Raw genomic sequence first — 19,405 nt, 5'->3', positions numbered from 1 at the left:
TGGAGCTTGCTGTGTAGATCGTATCAGGCTGTCCTTGAACTCATAGAGTGACTCTTGCTTCTTCTGCCTTCTGAGAGCTGGGATCAGAGGTGTGCATCGCCACAAGTGGCTGGCCTCAAACTCTTGATTCTACTACCTCTGTTTCCAAATGCTGAAGTTATAGTCCAAAGCTACCATGCTAGGCTAAGGCCAATTTCATATAATATATATGAAATATATATTATGTATATATAATATATAAATTATAATTATATAATAAATATATAATTATATAATATATAAATATATAATTATATATTTCATATATATCTCACATATATTTCATTTATGTGTATGTATATATAATTTATTTTATGTGCATTGTAATTTTGCCTGCATGTATGTCTTGTGAGGGGGTCAGAGCCTGGAGTTACAGACAGCTGTGAGCTGCCACGTGGGTGCTGGGAATTGAACCTGGGTCCTCTGGAAGTGTAGCCAGTCCTCTTAACTGCTGAACCACCTCTCCTGCCTCCTAAGGCCAGTTTAAAACACTTCTTTTCAGAGGATCTGTTTCCCTGAAGCTCCAAAAGCCCGAGACTTTCCCTAAGAGTTTTGCTTCCAATATTTTTGATATCTGTGAAATTATTCCTGATAGAGTTCTGAATGGAACCCCTAATGCAATAATGACCGGAAGAGGAGGCTTCCCTCTCACACACCAATCTGAATTTCTCCTCATCGCTCATCTGTCTCTGGAGTATGCCTTAGAACATCTGAGGTCTAGAACAGGTCTGGCCACTCAGCCCAAAATGTGAGAAGACTAGAGACTCGGGAGCCCAGGGTCATCCTTGGCTACACCACAGGCTCAAGGCCAGCTGGCGACACATGAGACCCTGTGTCAGTAAATATGTAAGGAAGTAAATAGAAAAATATCCCCATGACTCAAAGCAGCAGAAAAAAATCTCCCATCGATCACTTTCAGGTACGATTTCTGTTTCTTCGGGGTTTGTTTCTGTTGCTGTGATAAACTACCCCCGACCAAAAAAACAGCTTAGGGAAGAAAGAGCTCAGTTTCATATTTTAGCTCAGGCTGCTAGGTTGCGAATGGTGCATCGTTCTGAGGAAGTCAACTTCCTCACAACGTGAACTTGAAGCAGCTGGTTGCGCAATCCAAAGCCGAGAGGAACAAAGGATTGCTAGTTTCCTTTACCCTTACTACCATCCAGATCCCTAAACCAGGGCATCGTGCTGCTTATCCATCGGGCTGGATCTTCCCACATCAAATAATCAAGACAATCCCCGTCAGGCCGGTCCATGGCCAACCCGATCTGGGCTATCCCTCTCTTGAGACTTCTTTCCCACGTGATTGTAGGTTGTGTGGAGTTGACTAACTTAGCCATCGCTACTTCTAATTGCCTTGGAGGTGCCGTGGGAAACGTACTGAAACTCTTAACGTGAACTTAGGTTTTGTTATCAGGGCTTTAATTGAAGCTTAGCATGAAGAGGTACCAAAGACGGAGGAGAGAAATTCCAACAGATACTAAAAGTCCACACAGGGCATGTGCAGGGTCTGGATGCGCTTCGGTTGCTACAGCTGACGATCCCCAGGCTCTGAGGGGACTTCTGCGGGAAGAGTCAGCTGGGTTTCATTTTCTCTATCAGGGCTCCTGAGCTATTAAGAGTCTGAGGCCTGTCCTGATCAGGAAACCCGTAAGGAGTCAGCAGGAAGCCCAGAACAAGGGAAGGGAAACTCCTCCCACCTATCAAAGGCTGGCCAAGGGGCAGGAAGGTAAAATGGAAAGTGGGCAGGAATCTGAGCAGCCTAGGAACAGACACCCCGAAGTGGAGAGAGGCGGGGCCTTCTGCAAAGGCGGAGAAAGCTGTCTAGCTACAGATACAGTGTAAACCCCCCTTACTGTGAGACTGGCACAGAGCGCCCCCAGCCCTGCGATCTTCAGGGCCAGGGAAGAAGAGCTAGTGCTTTATGAACGAGAGCTTGTGAGTCTCTGGTTTCACATCCTGAGCGGGGAAACTGCCCTCCTTGTTCCTGATTTTTGCCTTACTCAAGACCAAAACAAACAAACAAACATAAATAAAATAAAGAATTTAACAAAAGCAGGAAAAAAAAAGATTAAAACATACATGGTCTCAATCCCTGGGGAGCAGCTGATTTAAAGGAGTAGGGAAAGGCTAAGTTTTTTTAAAAAATATATTTATTTACTACTGTTTTACTTTTTATTTTAAACCCAAAGTCCTCACCTGTTTGTGAGGTAGAGGGAAAGCCAGGAATCCGATGAAAATACTGCAACCTAGACCTAGCAGTCGCTGGATGTTAACTGAGACCGCCCATCCTGGGGCCTGAGAGCATGGCACAGAACATTCCCTGCTGTGTGCCTGACTCGGAGCGCCCAGCTCCTCTTTGATGTGCGCTGTGGATGAGCTTGGTGGTACCCGAGAGAGCTCTTACCGCACCAGTAAATTGTTACCTGAAGAAAGGGAGGAAAAAAAGTGTTCGGAGTGCTGATTCAGCTTTTTGATGGGGAAAACTTAAAAAACAAAAACAAACAAAACCCTACTGTAAATGACAGATGGCAGAACTTTTTGGAAAAAAGAAAAAAAAAAAAACTATATAACAAAAGCCTGGGGGGTGGCGTGGGGTGGGTGGAGGTCAGGTTGAGTTTCATCATGGGTATGAACTGAACAGTTTTTTTTTTTGCAACTTTCTTCTTCTTTCTGGGTGTTGATGTGGATCTCTTTCTATTTGTTCAGGAAACTGTGACGTGTGTTCTTGGGCAGGGTCTGAGGTTTTGGAACCTCTTTCTAAAAGGGCCAGAGAAAGCACCCTGCTACATTTGCTAATCGGGAGGCTGTGCGGGGCTGAGCTGGGTCAGGATGCAGCAGGTTCCCGTGGGCAGCAGGCTTGTCCTGGCTCTCGTCGTCGTCCTGGTTTGGGGATCTTCAGTTCAAGGTAAGAGAGCCAGGATCTATCTTTACCCGGCTCTTCTCTGTTATGACGGCATCAGTCTCTAGGCAAGTAATTGTCTTCATTTGAAGGAGCAGGATGTCCTACTGTGGGAGAGGAGGTGAAGAAGGATTTGAGGTGCCTGAACTCCCTCCTGTGAGTTTACTTGAGTTTGGTCTAAAAATTAATTCATTAATTAATTAATTAAACTCAACTCTAAGGCAAGTGGTGGCCTTAAAACTTGTCAGGGTGACTGAAAGATGTTCTTATTTTTGGATAAAGATGTGTGTGGTTGCCGGGCAGTGGTGGCGCACGCCCACCCACTTGGGAGGCAGAGGCAGGTGGATTTCTGAGTTCGAGGCCAGCCTGGTCTACAGAGTGAGTTCCAGGACGGCCACGGCTACACAGAGAAACCCTGTCTCGAAAAAAACCAACCAACCAACCAAACAAACAAAGATGTGTGGTTTATTCATTTAAAGCTTTCAAGAAATAAATGGAAAATTACCCAACTGATCTATGGAGATGGTGGTATCATGGAATTTTCTAGAATAGCCTCCTATCTCTGCGTTGTCTGCATGAACTCCATCTTTGCTTCATTTTGATATGATGGTCTTCAACTTGCAATACAGCTGAAGAGGACCTGGAATTTCTGACCCTGTTGCTCCTACCTCCCAAGTGCTGGGGTAGCAGGTGTACATCACCAAGCTGGGCTCCAACTTAGAACAGGTTCTGACAGCATTGTTATTTTAACAGTGAGAGAGGCTTTTTTTTTTTTTTTTAAATTGGGGTAAATTTAGCTATTTTTACTTTCTTCTTAAGCTTGTTTCTTACCAAACATTCAATTTTGGCTAGGCATGGCTGATGCCTACTCCAAAACAATATTTTAGAGACAGCCCAAGGAATGTTAGCCTTTGTGCTCTCATCCAGAAAATAGCACGTTTGAAAACCTGTCCGTAAATTTGACTGTCTTTTACAGCTGTTCAGTCATGCTGACTCAACCTAAAACTTTTCCTAAGAAGATGGAAAGTTTGTAAAACAAACAAACAAGCAACAACCACAAAGGGGTACACTTTCTTCTCCTTGGTGTTTAAGGAACTAGGTCTAAATGAGGCAGAAGGTCATGGCCTGATAAATAAGCTGCGAGTTTATGGCTGAAAAACATAAAGTTCCCTCAAATGGTAAAGGAAATGTTGAGTCACTGCGACATACGTGTTCTGGAGTTTCTTCAAAGTGACTTCTATAGTGTTCTTACCTTCCGGTTGAAATGATACCTCACAGATTACCTCAGAAATTCCTTACATAGTGGAAGTTTATAAGTTAGCAGGTTATGCTAACGTTGGAGGAAAACAGGAAGTGACCTTGCTAAGGCTTGCTTCTATTTATGTATTTTTGTGATATTGATGCCTACACCCAGGGCCTCATCCATGCCCGGGTCTCTGCCACGAAGCTAGAGCCCCACTTCTCCCTTTGACTCAGAGTTCAAGTTTACTCTTGATCTTTCAGGGGAAAACCTTTGGCTTGATGTAATGAGTCTCTAGGAACCACGTGCTCTAGCAAGATGGACAGCTGTGAATTCCACGTTTGTGACACTCAGAGTGACCAGTTGGCTCTGGGTGTAACTCTGCCAGAGATGTGGATGTAAGCCTTTCAGTTGCAAAAGTTCCCAGAAACGTCAAACTAGACTGAGAACCAAATCTTATCTATCTCATCATGAGCCAGAAATTAGGAAGGAGTGGGGCTGGGTGGCTTATACGGCACCCAAGAGGCAGAGGCAGGAGGAATTCTGTGAGTTTAAGGCCAGCCTAGTCTATAGAGTTCCAGGATAGCCAGTGCTACATAGTGAGACCCTATCTCAAAACAAAACAAAACAAAACAAAATAAAAAAACAAAACAAAACAAAAAAAACATGGGGAGGGGGGAGGGCAGAGGAGGAGAGGGTATGGGTGTAGACAAGGTTGTCTTTTATGTCATGGTTGATTTAGCTCTCAGTTGGCAGTTGGAAACGGAAGCAAAGAAAGGAGACAATGAATGAACCAAAAATCTAGGGTGTTTCCAAGGGGCTCTTGGCTCAACGCGTCATGCTCATCTCTGAGCATGAACGTGGAAGTTTGGCCGTGAGTCACTGATGAAGCTGATACAGCGATGACACTAGGTGTTCTGCCTCTGTGCCATGCCAGGTGTGATTCGATAGTACTCTGTCTCTGTCAAATCACTTAGCCCAGGATAGCCTTGAACTCATTTTTTTTTAAAAAAAATTATTTATGTATGAGTGTTCTGTGTGCATATCTGTGGTGCATGCCAAGACAGAGAGTATCAGATCCCATTACAGATGGTTGTGAGCCGTCAGAGGAATGCTGGGAACTGAGCTCAGGGAGCTCAGGACCTCGGGAAAAGCAGTCAGTGTCCAACCCTTTGAATTCATGATGAGCTAAGGGCAGCTGTGAACTTCTGATTCTCCTTTCCAAGAGCTAGAATTACACATGCGTGCTACCATGCTGCTTTGTGGAGTGCTGGGAGCCAAACCCGGGTTTTGGTGCCTGCTACACCACTTTACCAACTCCACCACATGCCGAGCTCTCTCCTTATCTTTACAGAGATGTTTAAGGATCCTAAGAGCCTGTAGCTTTCTTATCTGAGTGATCTGATGCACCGGGATTTTAGCCTGCCATCTTAGGTTACTGCGTTTGCTTTCTGAGATTGCCATAACAAAACACCACCGACCCGGTACTTACACAACAGAAATGAAGCTGGATGATGGTAGCACATGCCTTTAATCCCAACCCTCGGGGAGGCAGAGGCTGGAGGATCTCTGAGTTCGAGGCCAGCCTGGGCTACAAAACTAGTTCCAGGACAGGCGGGGCTACACCACAAAGAAACCCTGTCTCAAAAAGCCAAGCCAGCCAACCAAATAAACAGGAATTTAGTTTCCACCTGCACACGGTACCAGAGTTTAAAACTTGATCCAAGATATCCGGCCCCAAGTGTTGGCCACGTTGGCTTTATCCCTGATCCCTTTCTCTTTAGCTCACCCGTGGTGTCTGTGTCTTCACACAGCCCCGCTTCCTCGTACCCCATTATCCTCTCCTTTGAAGGGCACCAGTCCTGTTGGACAAAGGCCACGCTAGTGGTCTCATCCTGACTTCATCCTCAGTTTCCGGTGTTGTCACGTGGGAGGTGCTTGTAGGTTAGGAGTTCATGTGGAAAAAAAAAAATTTTCCTTAGGTATAAATGAATTCCCATAACATACTTATTTCTACAAGTCCAGTTAAAACCACGAAGTGCAGTGGTATCGAGTACATGGAAACTTGCGCGATGCATGTGGGGGATAACAGCGATGCCTAATCTATTTGATAGAGGCTCCAGGGAGCTGTCAAGGAGCCCAGGGACTCCTACATTGCGTTACCTTTTTATTTGCTTTTCTTTCTTTCTTTTTTTTTAAAAAGGATTTATTTATTATTATACATAAGTACACCGTAGCTGACTTCAGACCCACCAGAAGAGGGCGTCAGATCTCATTAGGGATGGTTGTGAGTCACCATGTGGTGGCTGGGATTTGAACTCAGGACCATCGGAAGAGCAGTCAGTGTTCTCAACTGCAGAGCTATCTCTCCAGCCCTCTTGTTTATCTTTCTTAATGCCCATAAAACACTTTAGGACGTGGAAGCTCCCAAGGTGAGAGGATCAGGAGTTAAAGGCCATTCCCAGCCGAATAGTGAGCCCTGGGCTATCTGAGACCCTGTCTCAAACAAAAGCAACATGCTCACAGAGAGACAAGATCAAAAAACGCACGAGCAAGTGTGGTTAAGGAGCCAAGGCTAGCCCCCCTCCCCTCAGGAACAATACCAGGTCCACGCATAAGCACAGCTGATGGTAAAGTGATTTTGTAATCTCTGCCCAGTAACTATCCTCACCCTGGCCCCAAGGAGGAATTTATGACGAGAACTGACCGGAACTGACAACCACTGTCTCATAGGCTCCTTACATCAGCCCCTTGCTAAATACGGGTGAGGTTTGCCCAAGGCCTGTTGGAGTGAGCTAATAAGTCGTTCAATTTTGAGGTCAGAAATAAGTTTCTAGACTGCTCGAGGATCATTCAGGTTCTTTAATTTTATTATTATTATTATTTAATTAATTAATTATTATTTTATTTATGTACAAGGGGATTTTGCCTGTATATATGTCTATGCACAGGGTGTATGCCTTGTGCCCAGGGAGGCCGGAAGAGGATTTTGGAGTTATAAGAACTGGATGGTTGTGAGCTGCCAAGTAGGTGCTGGGAATTGAACCCAGGTCTTCTGCAAGACCAGCCAGTGCTCTTAACCACAGAGTCCCATCTCCAGCCCCTTTTTTATTTAAAACAAACAAATAAACGTACATGTTTCTTGTTTTTTCCTCTGCAGCCTTTGTTATGTTTCCTGTAGAGGTGAGGGCAAACTGAAAGTAAGCTAGGGGCTTTTTTTTTTTTTTAATTTTTAAAATTTTGTTATTTTGCTTATTTTTTGTTTTTTTGAGACAGGATTTCTCTGTGTAGCCCTGGCTGTCCTGGAACTCACTCTGTAGACCAGGCTGGCCTCGAACTCAGAAATCCGCCTGCCTCTGCCTCCCAAATGCTGGGATTAAAGGCGTGCGCCACCACTGCCCTGCAGCTAGGAGCTTTTTATAGCCTGTCAAACTGTGCCACAGAGGGGAAGCTTGCCCATCCTGTGGCGTTGATAGGCCAATAGGAAGTAGCTCCAATATAGATAAGAGCAGTTGCCTGAACATTACCGGTTTTTTTGAAAATACTTCTTTATTGTATGTATATGAGTACACTGTCACTGTCTTCAGACACACCAGAAGAGGGCATTGGATCCCATTACAAATGGTTGTGAGCTACCATGTGGTTGCTGGGAATTGAACTCAGGACCTCTGGTAGAGCAGTCAATACTCTTATCCCGAGAACCATCTTTCCAGTCCATTTTTTTTTTTTTTTTTTGGTTTTTCGAGACAGGGTTTCTCTGTATAGCCCTGGCTGTCCTGGAACTCACTCTGTAGACCAGGCTGGCCTCGAACTCAGAAATCCACCTGCCTCTGCCTCCCAAGTGCTGGGATCAAAGGGGTGCACCACCACTGCCCTGCTCGAGGCATTTTTTTTTAAACTTCTGTTTTTGACAGTTTCTGGTTAAGTTTTTCTGCATTCTTAGCAAGATTCCCAGGGAGGCCAGAAGAATAGGAAATTAGTAAATTTCGATCTGGTGGGAGGTGTAGGAGGCAGAATATTGAGACAGAAGGCTGTTTGAGAGAGTTACTCTGCTTGTTTCCCTGTGAGGCAGATCTAGGTGAGTGTGTGCAGAGGGTGTGGGACTGGGGTGGGGGTGGGGTGGGGCAGGGGGGAACCTTTAGTTTCAGCATTTGGGGATCTTTATGGCCTACATAGTGAGTCCCAGGCTAGCCAAAGCTATACAGAGAGGGGTTATGGAGAGAAAGAGAGAGAGAGATGAAGTTGGGTGGAGAAGAAGCTGAGGAGAAACGTGATCAAAATAAGTTGTATGAAAAAGAGTTAAAACAAAAATTTTTTAAAAATGGCTGGCAAGGCAGCCCAGTGAGTAAACACCAAATGGCCACCAAGTCTGATGACCTGATTTTGATCCCTGGGACATGGACACACGCACATCAGTATAATAAAAACAAAACAAATAGTGGTAATCATTAGAGATTTGTAGGGTTTCAAGTAAGATAAAGTCCAGACACTCTCAGAGCTTCAAGGGCCAGAACTTCAGTCTCTTTACAGCCTTCCCACGCCCAAGAACAGCTTTGTCAGGAATTCGTTATCTGTAACTGTGCTCTTTATTTTAATGTACCTTTAATTTAATTAGCGGAAATATTGGGCGGGTTTCAGAATGGAACGACTTCTCCTTTTGATTGCTTTATTTCTTATTTTATTATTTGTTGTCTTATGACCATATGTTGTCTTATGACCATGCATATTTGGGTGAGCATGCACATACACAGGGAGGTCATATGACAACTTCAGTGGCATCCTCACGAGCACTGTCCATCTCCTTTGAGATAGGTCTTTCATTTGCCTGGAGCTCACCAGTAGTGAGCTAGACCAATGATGGTTAGACTAATAATCGCCTAACCTATTAGACTGGCTGGCCAGAGAGCCCCAGGGATTTCCCTGTTTCCATGTCCCCATTGCCGGGATTAAAAGTGGGTAGAACCAGACCTCCCATTCGTAGGTTCTTGGATAAAAGTCAAGGGCTTATGCATGCAAAGCCAGCCCTTTAGTAACTGAGTCCTGTCCTTTTATTTATTTCTGTGTTTGTTTCCTGAGACAGAACCCCAGCGTGTATCCCTGGCTAACTTTGAACCTGCTATGTAGACTGGCCTGGCCTTGAACTTGTGGCCACTCCACATCTTTCCAATCTTCTCAAGTGTTGGGATCAGAGACATTTGCAAAGCCTTTGATTGGCTTTGATGTCTCTCTCTCTCTCTTTCTTTCTTTCTTTTCTTTCATCTTCTTCTTCTTTTGCTTTGTTTTTGTTTTTAGTTTTTGTTTTTTCGAGATAGGGTTTCTCTGTGTAGCCTTGGCTGTCCTGGAACTCACTCTGTAGACCAGGCTGACCTTGAACTCAGAAATCCACCTGCCTCTGCTTCCCAAGTGCTGGGATTAAAGGCATGCGCCACCACTGCCTGACTGGCTTTGATTTCTTATTATTTTTATTATTTTATTTTATTTTGGCGGGCAGGGGTTCTCTGTGTAGCCCTGATTGTCCTGGAACTCATTCTGTAGACCAGGCTGGCCTCAAACTCAGAGATCTTCCTGCTTCTGCTGGAAAAAGCCACCACCTCCTGGCTGATTTCTTATTAATTGTTAGACAGGGTCTCACAAGGCTCATGATGACCTTGAATTTAGCATGTAGGTGAGGATGACCTTGAACTTTTGATCCTCTTGCTTCCGTTTCAGGTCTATGACACCATATGTGTTTTGTGCAGAGCTGGGGGAGGGGGGGTGGGGTGGTGGTGACGGGGAGCCCAGGACTTAGTGCATGGCAGGGAAGAACTCTACCAACTGGGCTGCTTCCCCTGCCTTTCATTAGTTTCGAAGCAATTCTATTAAGATTCAGTTTCTAGAGGTTGGGGACTTAGCTCAGTGGTAGAGCGCTTGCCTAGCAAGTGCAAAGCCCTGGGTTTGGGCCTCAGCTATGAAAAAAAAATCAGTTTCTAAGCTATATAGTTCACTTTCCAACTCACATGGCTGGGTTTTTAATACGGTCATAGATTGTATAACCATCAGCATCAGCTTCCACCTCCCAAATATGTTGAGTTCCCAAATATATTTGCTTAATCTTCCAGAGTTACAGTTTTCGTTTCGTTTTCGCTAGTGGGAAAATGTGGTCATTGACTAGGGTGCCCCCTTGTTTCATGTGCTGGGGATACACTCAGTGCCCTTGGAAAGGATGCCTGAGTCCCTGGGTTTGATCTTGACCCTGAAGGAGGAAAAAAAAACATTCAGTTAGCTCTTCAGTAGAACTTTCCAAGTTCACATTTTCTCAGGGCATCAGCTACTTGTAGAGGACAGTGCCCTGTCCTGTCCAGTAGCCAGCAGCCACACGTCACTACCGGGCACTTAAAATATTGAGCTGGTGGCTCACATCTTGAATCCCAACACTTGAGAGGCAGAGACAGGGAGATTTCTGTCAGGGCTCCACAGAGAAACCCTGTCTTGAGAAAGGAACAACAAAAACAACAAACAAAAACAAAGAAATATGCCGAGTCTTGATTGACATGTGAGTTCATAATATGCACAATTTGGAAGAGTTGGTTTAAAATAATACAAAATACCTCACTTGTAATTTTAATATTGACTATCTGTTAAATGATGATGTTTTAATATGTTCAAGCACAATGTACTTAATCTTTTACATTTTTAACTTTAAAAAAAATGACTGCTAAAGAAAAAAAAAAAAAAAGCAAAAGGGAAACAATACTGCAGAACCATTCAACCGGAGATAGAGTTGACTTTATGGTTTTATTGGACGGAGCTGCTCTTGACAGCTGAAGTGGGAACATATCGCCCTCTGCTGGACAAAAGGGTGCTTTACCCCTGTCCCCGATACAATAGACTCAAAAGTCAAAGCTAGATGTCTCAGAAAAAGATCAAGAGAGGGTGGGGGAAAAAAAGCTTTAAAATGAATTGAACATGGGCCATATGCAAAGTCTTGTGTGACCGGCTATCATCCCACATGAATCAAGAACTCGTTGCCATAGCGTTATTCGCCGAGCGGTCCTAAGAGGTAACACCCAGTCTCCCTCTGAGGGGAAAGGATTGGTATTGTCCTCATCAGGGAGACCAGCATTTGGAAAGCTGTGACCACCATTCCAAGAACCTAGCTTTTTATTTTATTTTATTTTTTTCTTTTCTTCTTTTTTTTTTAAAGATTTATTTATTTATTATATATGAGTACACTGTAGCTGGCTTCAGACACACCAGAAGAGGGCGTCAGATCTCATTACCGGTGGTTGTGAGCCACCATGTGGTTGCTGGGATCTGAACTCAGGACCTGCCGAAGAGCAGTCAGTGCTCTTCCCCGCTGAGCCATCTCACCGGCCCCAAGCTTTTTATTTTTTAACACGATTTCATCTTTTTTTTTAATTCAATATGTATGATGCTTTAGCCTGTGCATGCCTGATGCCTGCAGAGGCTACAAGAGGGAATCAGATCTCCTGTGACTGCAGTTAGTGTGGATTCTGGGACCTGAACCTGGATCCTCTGGGAGCACAGTGTGGACTCTTAACCACTGAGTCATCTTTCTAGCCCTATTTTTTAAAAAGAGAATTGTTTATTTTGTGCATATGAGCACCATATAGCTGTCCTCAGACACACCAGAAGAGGGCATCGGATCCCCTTACAGATGGTTGTGAGCCACCATGTGGTTGCTGGGAATTGAACTCAGGACCTCTGGAAGAGCAGTCAGTGCTCTTAACCGCTCAGCCATCTCTCCAGCCCATCTCCTGACTTTTAATGGTGGCATGCACCTGTGATCCAAGCATTTGAGGCAAAGGAGCCACCATGTGGTTGCTGGGATTTGAACTCATGACCTTCGGAAGAGCAGACTGTGCTCTTACCCACTGAGCCATCTCACCAGCCTGCCGTCCTAGTTTTCATAGCGGTTTCCAGGCCAGTGATGGTTACAGTGTGAGAGGCTGTCTAAAAGTACAAACCAGACCAACAACAACAAAAAAATCCAAAAGCGGTGGCAAGAAACTGACCCGTGTCCATCTGGGAACAGAGGGGGGCTCGTTCCTAGGCTTTCTGAGCACAAAGAGAGAGAACAAACTTTGAGCCACATTTCAGTTCTTAAGAATGCTGTGTGGGAGCCGGTGGCGGTGATGAAAGCATTTAATCCCAGCACTCAGCAGTCAGGGGCAGGAACTTCGATTAGAAGCCAGCCCGATCTACAGAGCGAGTTCCAGGACGGCCAGAGCTACACAGAGAAACCCTGTCTCGAATAAACAGAATCAGTGCAGGAAAGATGCTAACGCCGGAAGATTGGAGTCAAACCCCTGAAACCTCTGTAGTAGGAGGAAGAACTAACAACCCTCCCCTACCAAACCATTCAATAAAATGTACGTTTAATTTTTTTTTTTCTTTTGGGTTTTCGAGACAGGGTTTCTCTGTGTAGCCTTGGCTGTCCTGGAACTCACTCTGTAGACCAGGCTGGCCTCGAACTCAGAAATCCACCTGCCTCTGCCTCCCAAGTGCTGGGATTAAAGGCGTGCGCCACCATTGCCCGGCAAGTTTTTTTTTAATTGTCATAGGGTTCTAAAACACAAGCCGCAGGGTGCTGTACTCTTTGGGTCATCACAGTGCATTCAACCATTTGTCCTAGCCCTAATATTAGGGATCCAATCTACCACCTCTGTGGGCTTCTACCATAGGATCTCCCACACTAGCTCAGACTAGCTCTGACAGGCCTTGAACTTGGGAACCTTCCTACCTCAGCCTTCTGAGTAGCTAGGATGGCAGGCCTATGCCACCAGGGCTGGCTTCCTCAACCTGTCTGAGACATCCATGGGTTCATCTCCAAGCAGGGTGTGGTGGTACAGAGGTGACACTCTGTTTTGTTTTGTTTTGTTTTTTTTGAGACAGGGTTTCTCTGTATACCCCTGGCTGCCCTGGAACTCACTCTGTAGACCAGGCTGGCCTCAAACTCAGAAATTTGCCTGCCTCTGCCTCCCAAGTGCTGGAATTAAAGGCATGCGCCACCACAGCCTGGGTGTCTTATTTAATTCTTGGAACAAACTTAGGTTACCACTGGCCTTCAGATACAGTACAAGTTCAAAGCTCAAGATTCCAGAATGGGCAGGAGGCAGAGCTGAGCCTCCTCTCTCAGCTGCTCACTCCCAAAATTCTTCTATTTAAATACTTTGCTTTTTATTCTTTTGTTTGTTTTAGTTCTGGTGTGTGTGTGTAGGGTGTGTGTGGGGGGGATGCCTGTATTTAATGTGATGTGCACATTGTGAGTGTGTGCACCCGCGCATGCGTGCACAAGTGTGCACGCGAGTGAATGCATCTGTGTGTGTGTGTGTGTGTGTCTGTGCGTGCATGGGTATATGTGTGTGTGCCTAAGTCAGAGGACAATTTGTGAGATAACTTGTTAGTTCTCCCCCTCCCATCCTGTGGATCCCAGGGACTGAACTCAGATCTTCGGGCTCAGCTGCAAACACCTTTACCCACGAAACCACTTCACTGTGTTTTAGCCAGTTGCTATTGTGAAGAAGTACCATGAGAATAAGTGTCCATCACAGGCATTGTTGGACATAAAACCTGAGACCTTCTGCCAAATTTAGAATCCATGTCATTACCTTGTTAGAGACAGAGTATAACCAATTCTAACAAAGCCGAGTGAGAGATCCTTACCACCCACGTGGGTTCTTTGTTCGGACAGGTTATCCTGCTCGGAGAGCCAGGTACCAGTGGGTCCGCTGCAAACCAGATGGGTTTTTCGCAAACTGCATTGAGGAGAAGGGTCCACAGTTCGACCTCATAGCAGATGAATCCAACAACATCGGCCCTCCGATGACCGATCCTGTTTTGTAAGTAAACTTTCGTTCAATCTCACAGGAGCACCTGAGTGTTTCATTTCAGGTTCTGTGCTGTGCTAAGAACTACTTCACAGAAAGCAAAAGTGGGCCATGTGTGCTTGAAGCCTGAGATGTGCCAATGTACGTGGGTTCATCCATGTTTTTATAAAGGTTTTTTGTGGGTGGCAGCGACAAACATTGGAAACTATTTCCCCCAACATATGTTGAAAAGGACTGAATATATTTTTTTTAGGGAAATAAAGTGTTTATATATTAAAATTGAGTTGAGTTAGATTTTTAAAATTATTTTTAATTTATTTTTTAAAGATTTATTTATTTATTTTATATATGTGAGTACACTGTTGCTTTCTTCAGACACACCAGAAGAGGACACCAGATCCCACTACAGATGGTTGTGAGCCACCATGTGGTTGCTAGGAATTGAACTCAGGACTTCTGGAAGAGCAGTCAGTGCTCTTAATCGCTGAGCCAGACCCCCCCTCCCCCTTTTTTTTTCTTTGAGAAAGGATTTTTACTATGCTTCTCTGGCTAGCCTAGAACTTGCTATATAGACCAGGCTGGACTTGAACTCACAAAGATGAGTTTACCTCTGTCTCTGAGTGCTGGGATTGAAGGTGTGTGCTACCACAGCACCGGAGCTGTTTTGTTGTTGTTGTTTTGTTTTGTTTGTTTTGAGGTTTTTTTGTGCTTAATTGGAACACATTTATTAAATACTGAAATTAACTGTTTGGCTTTTCTTCATCTTTTTTATTTTTCATTACTGTTTATTTATTAGTTTTACTTTGTGAACGACTTGCCACTCAATGCGTTCTGGAAAAGCAATGTGTCTTAGTTAGGGTTTCCATTACTGAGAACAGACACCATGACCAAAGCAACACTTGACATTCTTTTTTTGTTGTTTGTTTGTTTTTGTTTTGTTTTGTTTTTGTTTTTCAAGACAGGGTTTCTCTGTGTAGCCTTGGCTGTCCTGGAACTCACTCTGTAGACCAGGCTGGCCTCGAACTCAGAAATCCGCCTGCCTCTGCCTCCCAAGTGCTGGGATTAAAGGCGTGCGCCACCACTGCCCGGCATCCAAAGCACCTCTTATATAGACAACATTTAATTGGGTCTGGCTTACAGCTTCATTGTCATCAAGGTGGGAGCATGGCAGCATCCAGGCAGGCCTGGTGCAGGAGGAGTTGAGAGTTCTACATCTTGATCAGCAGGCTGCTAGAAATCTGACATCTTCAGGCAGCTAGCTCTCTAAAGCCCATCCCCACAGTGACACCCTCATTCAACAAGGCCACACCTCCTAATAGTGTCACTCCTTGGGCCAAGCATACATAAACCACCACACAATGATATACAAATACATCCTGCTAGGACCCAAAGTCAGCTAGGCATGGTAACATACTCCTCTAAATGGATACACCAAGGCGGTTGCGAGTTCAAGTCCAGAGTCGGCTACATAGCTTGCGTCAAGTCCTCTTCTACTATCCAGAAGAAGCATACTTTGGTTTTTCACTTGGACGAATGTATTCATGTGCGCGAACCCATCTCAGCGTATGTGTGGAGGTTGGAGGACAGCTTACGGGGAGTGAGTTGTTGTCTGTCATCAGGCTTGGCAGCAGGCACATTTGTGTGATGAGCCACCTTGCTGGTTGGTGAGGGAAGATGTCCATTGGTTCTCTTTGTCATCTCTTGTTGATTTCTTCTCTACTATGCCATGTTTAAGCAGTTTTCCTTGTGTTAAATATTCAGATATTTTCCAATACCCTGTGTCTACCCACTTGTCTCGGACTTCCTTTCTACAAGGTGCCTCTCTGGATCCAGCATCTTTGAATAGACTCCCTCCCTCCACTCTGTACACCTGTAGCTATTTCTCCACTCTGTTCTTTGTTGAATCAGACTGATTTTTTTGTTTGTTTGTTTGAGACAAAGTCTCATCTCCCTATATAGCCCTCTTGACTGTCCTGGCCTTGAACTCAGAGATCTTCCTGCCTCTGTCTCTTAAATGCTGGGCTTAGGGGCTGGTGAGATGGCTCAGTGGGTAAGAACACTGACTGCTCTTCCGAAGGTCCTGAGTTCAAATTCCAGCAACCACATGGTGGCTCACAAGCATCTGTAATGAGATTTGTCGCCCTCTTCTGGTGTGTCTGAAGACAGCTACAGTGTACTTACATAAAACAATAAATAAATCTTTAAAAAAAAAATGCTCAGATTAAAGGCATGTGTCACCATACTTGGCATATCAGCACTTCATAGAAGGGAAACGTATGCTTGCTTCTGCCCGACTTCCAACCCCAACCCCCAATCCCATCCCCCACCCCAACCCCAACCCAGCCCATCAACACACTTATTGGATCTCTGCTCTTGCCCTCAATCCTGACTGTGTCTGTCTGGTGATTGACACATCTATTGATCGCATCCCTATTTTTAGGCTTCTTGACCTCCTCACTGCCTTTCAAAATGACTAACCCACCACTTCCTTTGAAGCAGTTTCCTTCTGTGGCTTCTGCCATCCATCCACCTTACCCAGGTCCATTTCTGTAGCTGCTTTTCCCCTTTTGATCATTTCTGTTTTGTTTTGTTTTGAATTTTATTGACATTGCTGTTCTGCATCCATGGTGCTTGGAAGGGGCCAGAAGGTATCAGAGTCTCTGAAACTGGAGTTACAGATGCTTGTGAGCCTCCGTGTGGATGCTGAGACCCAAACCCCGCTCCTCTGTAAGAGTAGCAATGGCTCTGAACGCCCTCCCCCCGCCCCCCAACCAATTGTCTCTTCTTCCCTGTCTCTTGGTTTTGAAGCGCTGAAGCAGATTTTAACTCTTCGAATTTGAATAACTGGGTACTTGAATTTATTTCCATGTTGTCCCCCACTTCCCCTCTCTCTCCTAACCCACCCACCCCTACCTCTGCCATTTTTGTTTTCTTTTTGGAGAAAGGGCTCCTATAGGCCGTGATGGCTGCAGTTCACTATGGATCTAAGGATGACTCTAAGTTTTTACCTTACTACCACCACCACGCAAAAGCTGTGATATTCTGTGTGTGCTCCACACCTAGCGTCTGTCTTTATATTAAAATAATGAAATTACATTATAAGTAGAACTTTACTTTTTTTTTTTTCTTTGTATTTCAGGATGGGAGGATTCCCGAAAGATTTCTTCCCCATTTCTGATGACTATCCTGGGTCAGGCTCGGGCTCTGGGTCAGGTTCGGGCTCGGGCTCGGGCTCTGGCTCTGGCTCCGGCTCTGGTTCAGGCTCTGGCTCTGGCTCAGGTTCCGGCTCAGGAAGCGGCTTCCTAGGTGACATGGAATGGGAATACCAGCCAACAGATGAAAACGATTTTGTCTATATCAACTATAGGCCTCTTGACAGGATGCTCGCTGAGCAAAACCAAGACCAACCAGAAGACGATTTTATTATATGAGAGTGACCGTCTCTGTCTCTGTCTCCCCACTTCCATGAGGAACAATGTATTCAGTATACTTTGTGTACCACGTTTAAATGATCAGTCTCAGGATAAAGAGTGTTACAGAAAATTTAAAATGCCTGGAAACGACTCTTGAATCCTGTTATCCCTTCCCTCATTAATTCGTAAGGAATTATGCTTTAATGCTGTTATCTATCTTACTGTTCTGGAAAATATCTGCATTTATATGTGTATTGAATCAACATTATGAAATTAACATATACTCCCATTATTATACAATAACTTTAAAAGCCATACTGGCTTTGAAAATTTTAATTTGATAGCAAGTTGATGAACAATACTTCATACCTAAAGTGTTCAGGCACCCAATTTGCATTGTAGATTAAAGATATATTCCTTTATGTGATTAAAAAGAAAATAAAGTGAAACACAGTGGCCTCCTACCGTGGCTATGTGACATGGTTTATATAGTGAGGAGTATATATTGAGCTGTGGCCATTGGATGTGATGGGGAGGATCAAACGTTGTTTACCTAAAAATGTTGTAGGTTTTAGAGTTAGAAACGTAACACTTCAAATAACATAGAATTGTGGTCTCAACGGCTCCTAATGCTTCGCCTTTGCCTAGATGTCTGTTCAGATTTAAATGTTACTCCATTAAAGTAAACATATAACCAAAGGGGGGGCTGTCTGGGATTTCTTGTTCTAATCTAGAGAATAATTCCTTTGAAAAAAATCATGTTATGCATATTAATATATAATAATTTATAATACAGCATGTAATATTTATATAAGTGATATATATAAATAATGTAATAAAAAGTCTATATAACTGATAACATACAATATGATACAATATAAAAATGTATATAGACATACATATACATGTACATATACATCTCTGATATTGTAGGCTGGAGAGATGGCTCTGTGGTTAAGAACACGGGCTGTTTTTGTAGAGAGCCCAGGTTTACTTTTCAGAACTCACATGGCAGCTCACATCAGGAGACCTAATGTCCCTTTCTAGCTTCTATGGGCACCAGACATGCATATGAAACACAGGCATACACAGAGGCAAGGACACCTCGTACACATAAAATAATAAATTTAAAAATCTTTGTAAAAAGCAAATGGAAAATACCTCCCAAACTGAAGCACTAGCTATCTCTGCTTCTGTGCCTTTTTTCTTTTTTCTTTTTTTTTTTTACAAAATGTGAAAGTTTATTATAATCATACTTTTCAGAGATAATCATTGTTTGCAGTTTATATGAGTTTTTTAATTACCTTATTTTCCCCCTTCCCTTCTCCCTCTTGCTCTGGCCCCTGCTCGCTCCTCACTCTGGCCCATAGGTTTTTTTTTTTTTAAATATGTTTCTCATTATGGATGGTTGTGAGCCACCATGTGGATGCTGGGATTTGAACTCAGGACCTCTGGAACAACAGTCCGTGCCCTTAACCTCTGAGCCATCTCTCCAGCCCTCTGTGCCCTTAACAGGCAGAATACATAGCCTAAGAACGGAGGAGCAGAAATAGACTTATTTGTATCCTACGTAACTAGACTTATTACATAACTAGACTTATTTGTATCCTACGTAACTAGACTTATTTGTATCCTGTGTAACTTAGAGGGATTTGTGCTTTCCATTCCTGAAACTATTTTTTCAGATTTACAGGTTACCAGAGTTAACTTTGTGAACTCTAAGAATCATTGTGACCCTAAGAGTCATTTGAGAAGAAACTCTCCATTGAGAAATTGCCCAGATCAGATTAGCCTGTGGGGGGGTGTCTTGCTTGTTAGCTGATAGAGGATGTCTTAGCCCACGGTGGGCTGCACCATTTCTAGGCAGGTGGTCCGCCTATAAGAAAGCTGGCCTGTCGTGCCAGGCGGTGGTGGCGCATGCCTTTAATCCCAGCACTAGGGAGGCAGAGGCAGGCAGATTTCTGAGTTCCAGGCCAGCCTGGTC

At 44.2% G+C, this 19,405-nt stretch overlaps 1 protein-coding gene across 1 annotated transcript; it reads left to right on the top strand.

Annotated features, from left to right (window-relative positions):
* Positions 1 to 2,777: 2,777 nt before the first annotated feature.
* Positions 2,778 to 18,120, top strand: Srgn (serglycin). The gene is made up of 3 exons (XM_031346846.1): positions 2,778 to 2,944; positions 13,873 to 14,020; positions 17,148 to 18,120. Exons 1-3 carry the CDS (start codon positions 2,869 to 2,871, stop codon positions 17,437 to 17,439), a joined length of 516 nt encoding a protein of 171 aa, XP_031202706.1. The 5' UTR covers positions 2,778 to 2,868; the 3' UTR covers positions 17,440 to 18,120.
* The last annotated feature ends 1,285 nt before the right edge of the window (positions 18,121 to 19,405 follow it).

Source organism: Mastomys coucha, unplaced genomic scaffold, assembly GCF_008632895.1.
Source record: "Mastomys coucha isolate ucsf_1 unplaced genomic scaffold, UCSF_Mcou_1 pScaffold3, whole genome shotgun sequence".
In the NCBI taxonomy this organism is placed as follows: domain Eukaryota; kingdom Metazoa; phylum Chordata; class Mammalia; order Rodentia; family Muridae; genus Mastomys; species Mastomys coucha.
The sequence above is the reverse complement of the archived record's forward strand: the minus strand, read 5'-3'. Positions and strand labels throughout refer to the sequence as shown.

Coding starts and splice junctions, on each gene's coding strand:
- Srgn (XM_031346846.1), top strand. CDS start 2,869: ATGCAGCAGGTTCCCGTGGGCAGCAGGCTTGTCCTGGCTCTCGTCGTC. Junction 2,945..13,872: donor TTGGGGATCTTCAGTTCAAG/GTAAGAGAGCCA, acceptor TTGTTCGGACAG/GTTATCCTGCTCGGAGAGCC. Junction 14,021..17,147: donor CCGATGACCGATCCTGTTTT/GTAAGTAAACTT, acceptor TTTGTATTTCAG/GATGGGAGGATTCCCGAAAG.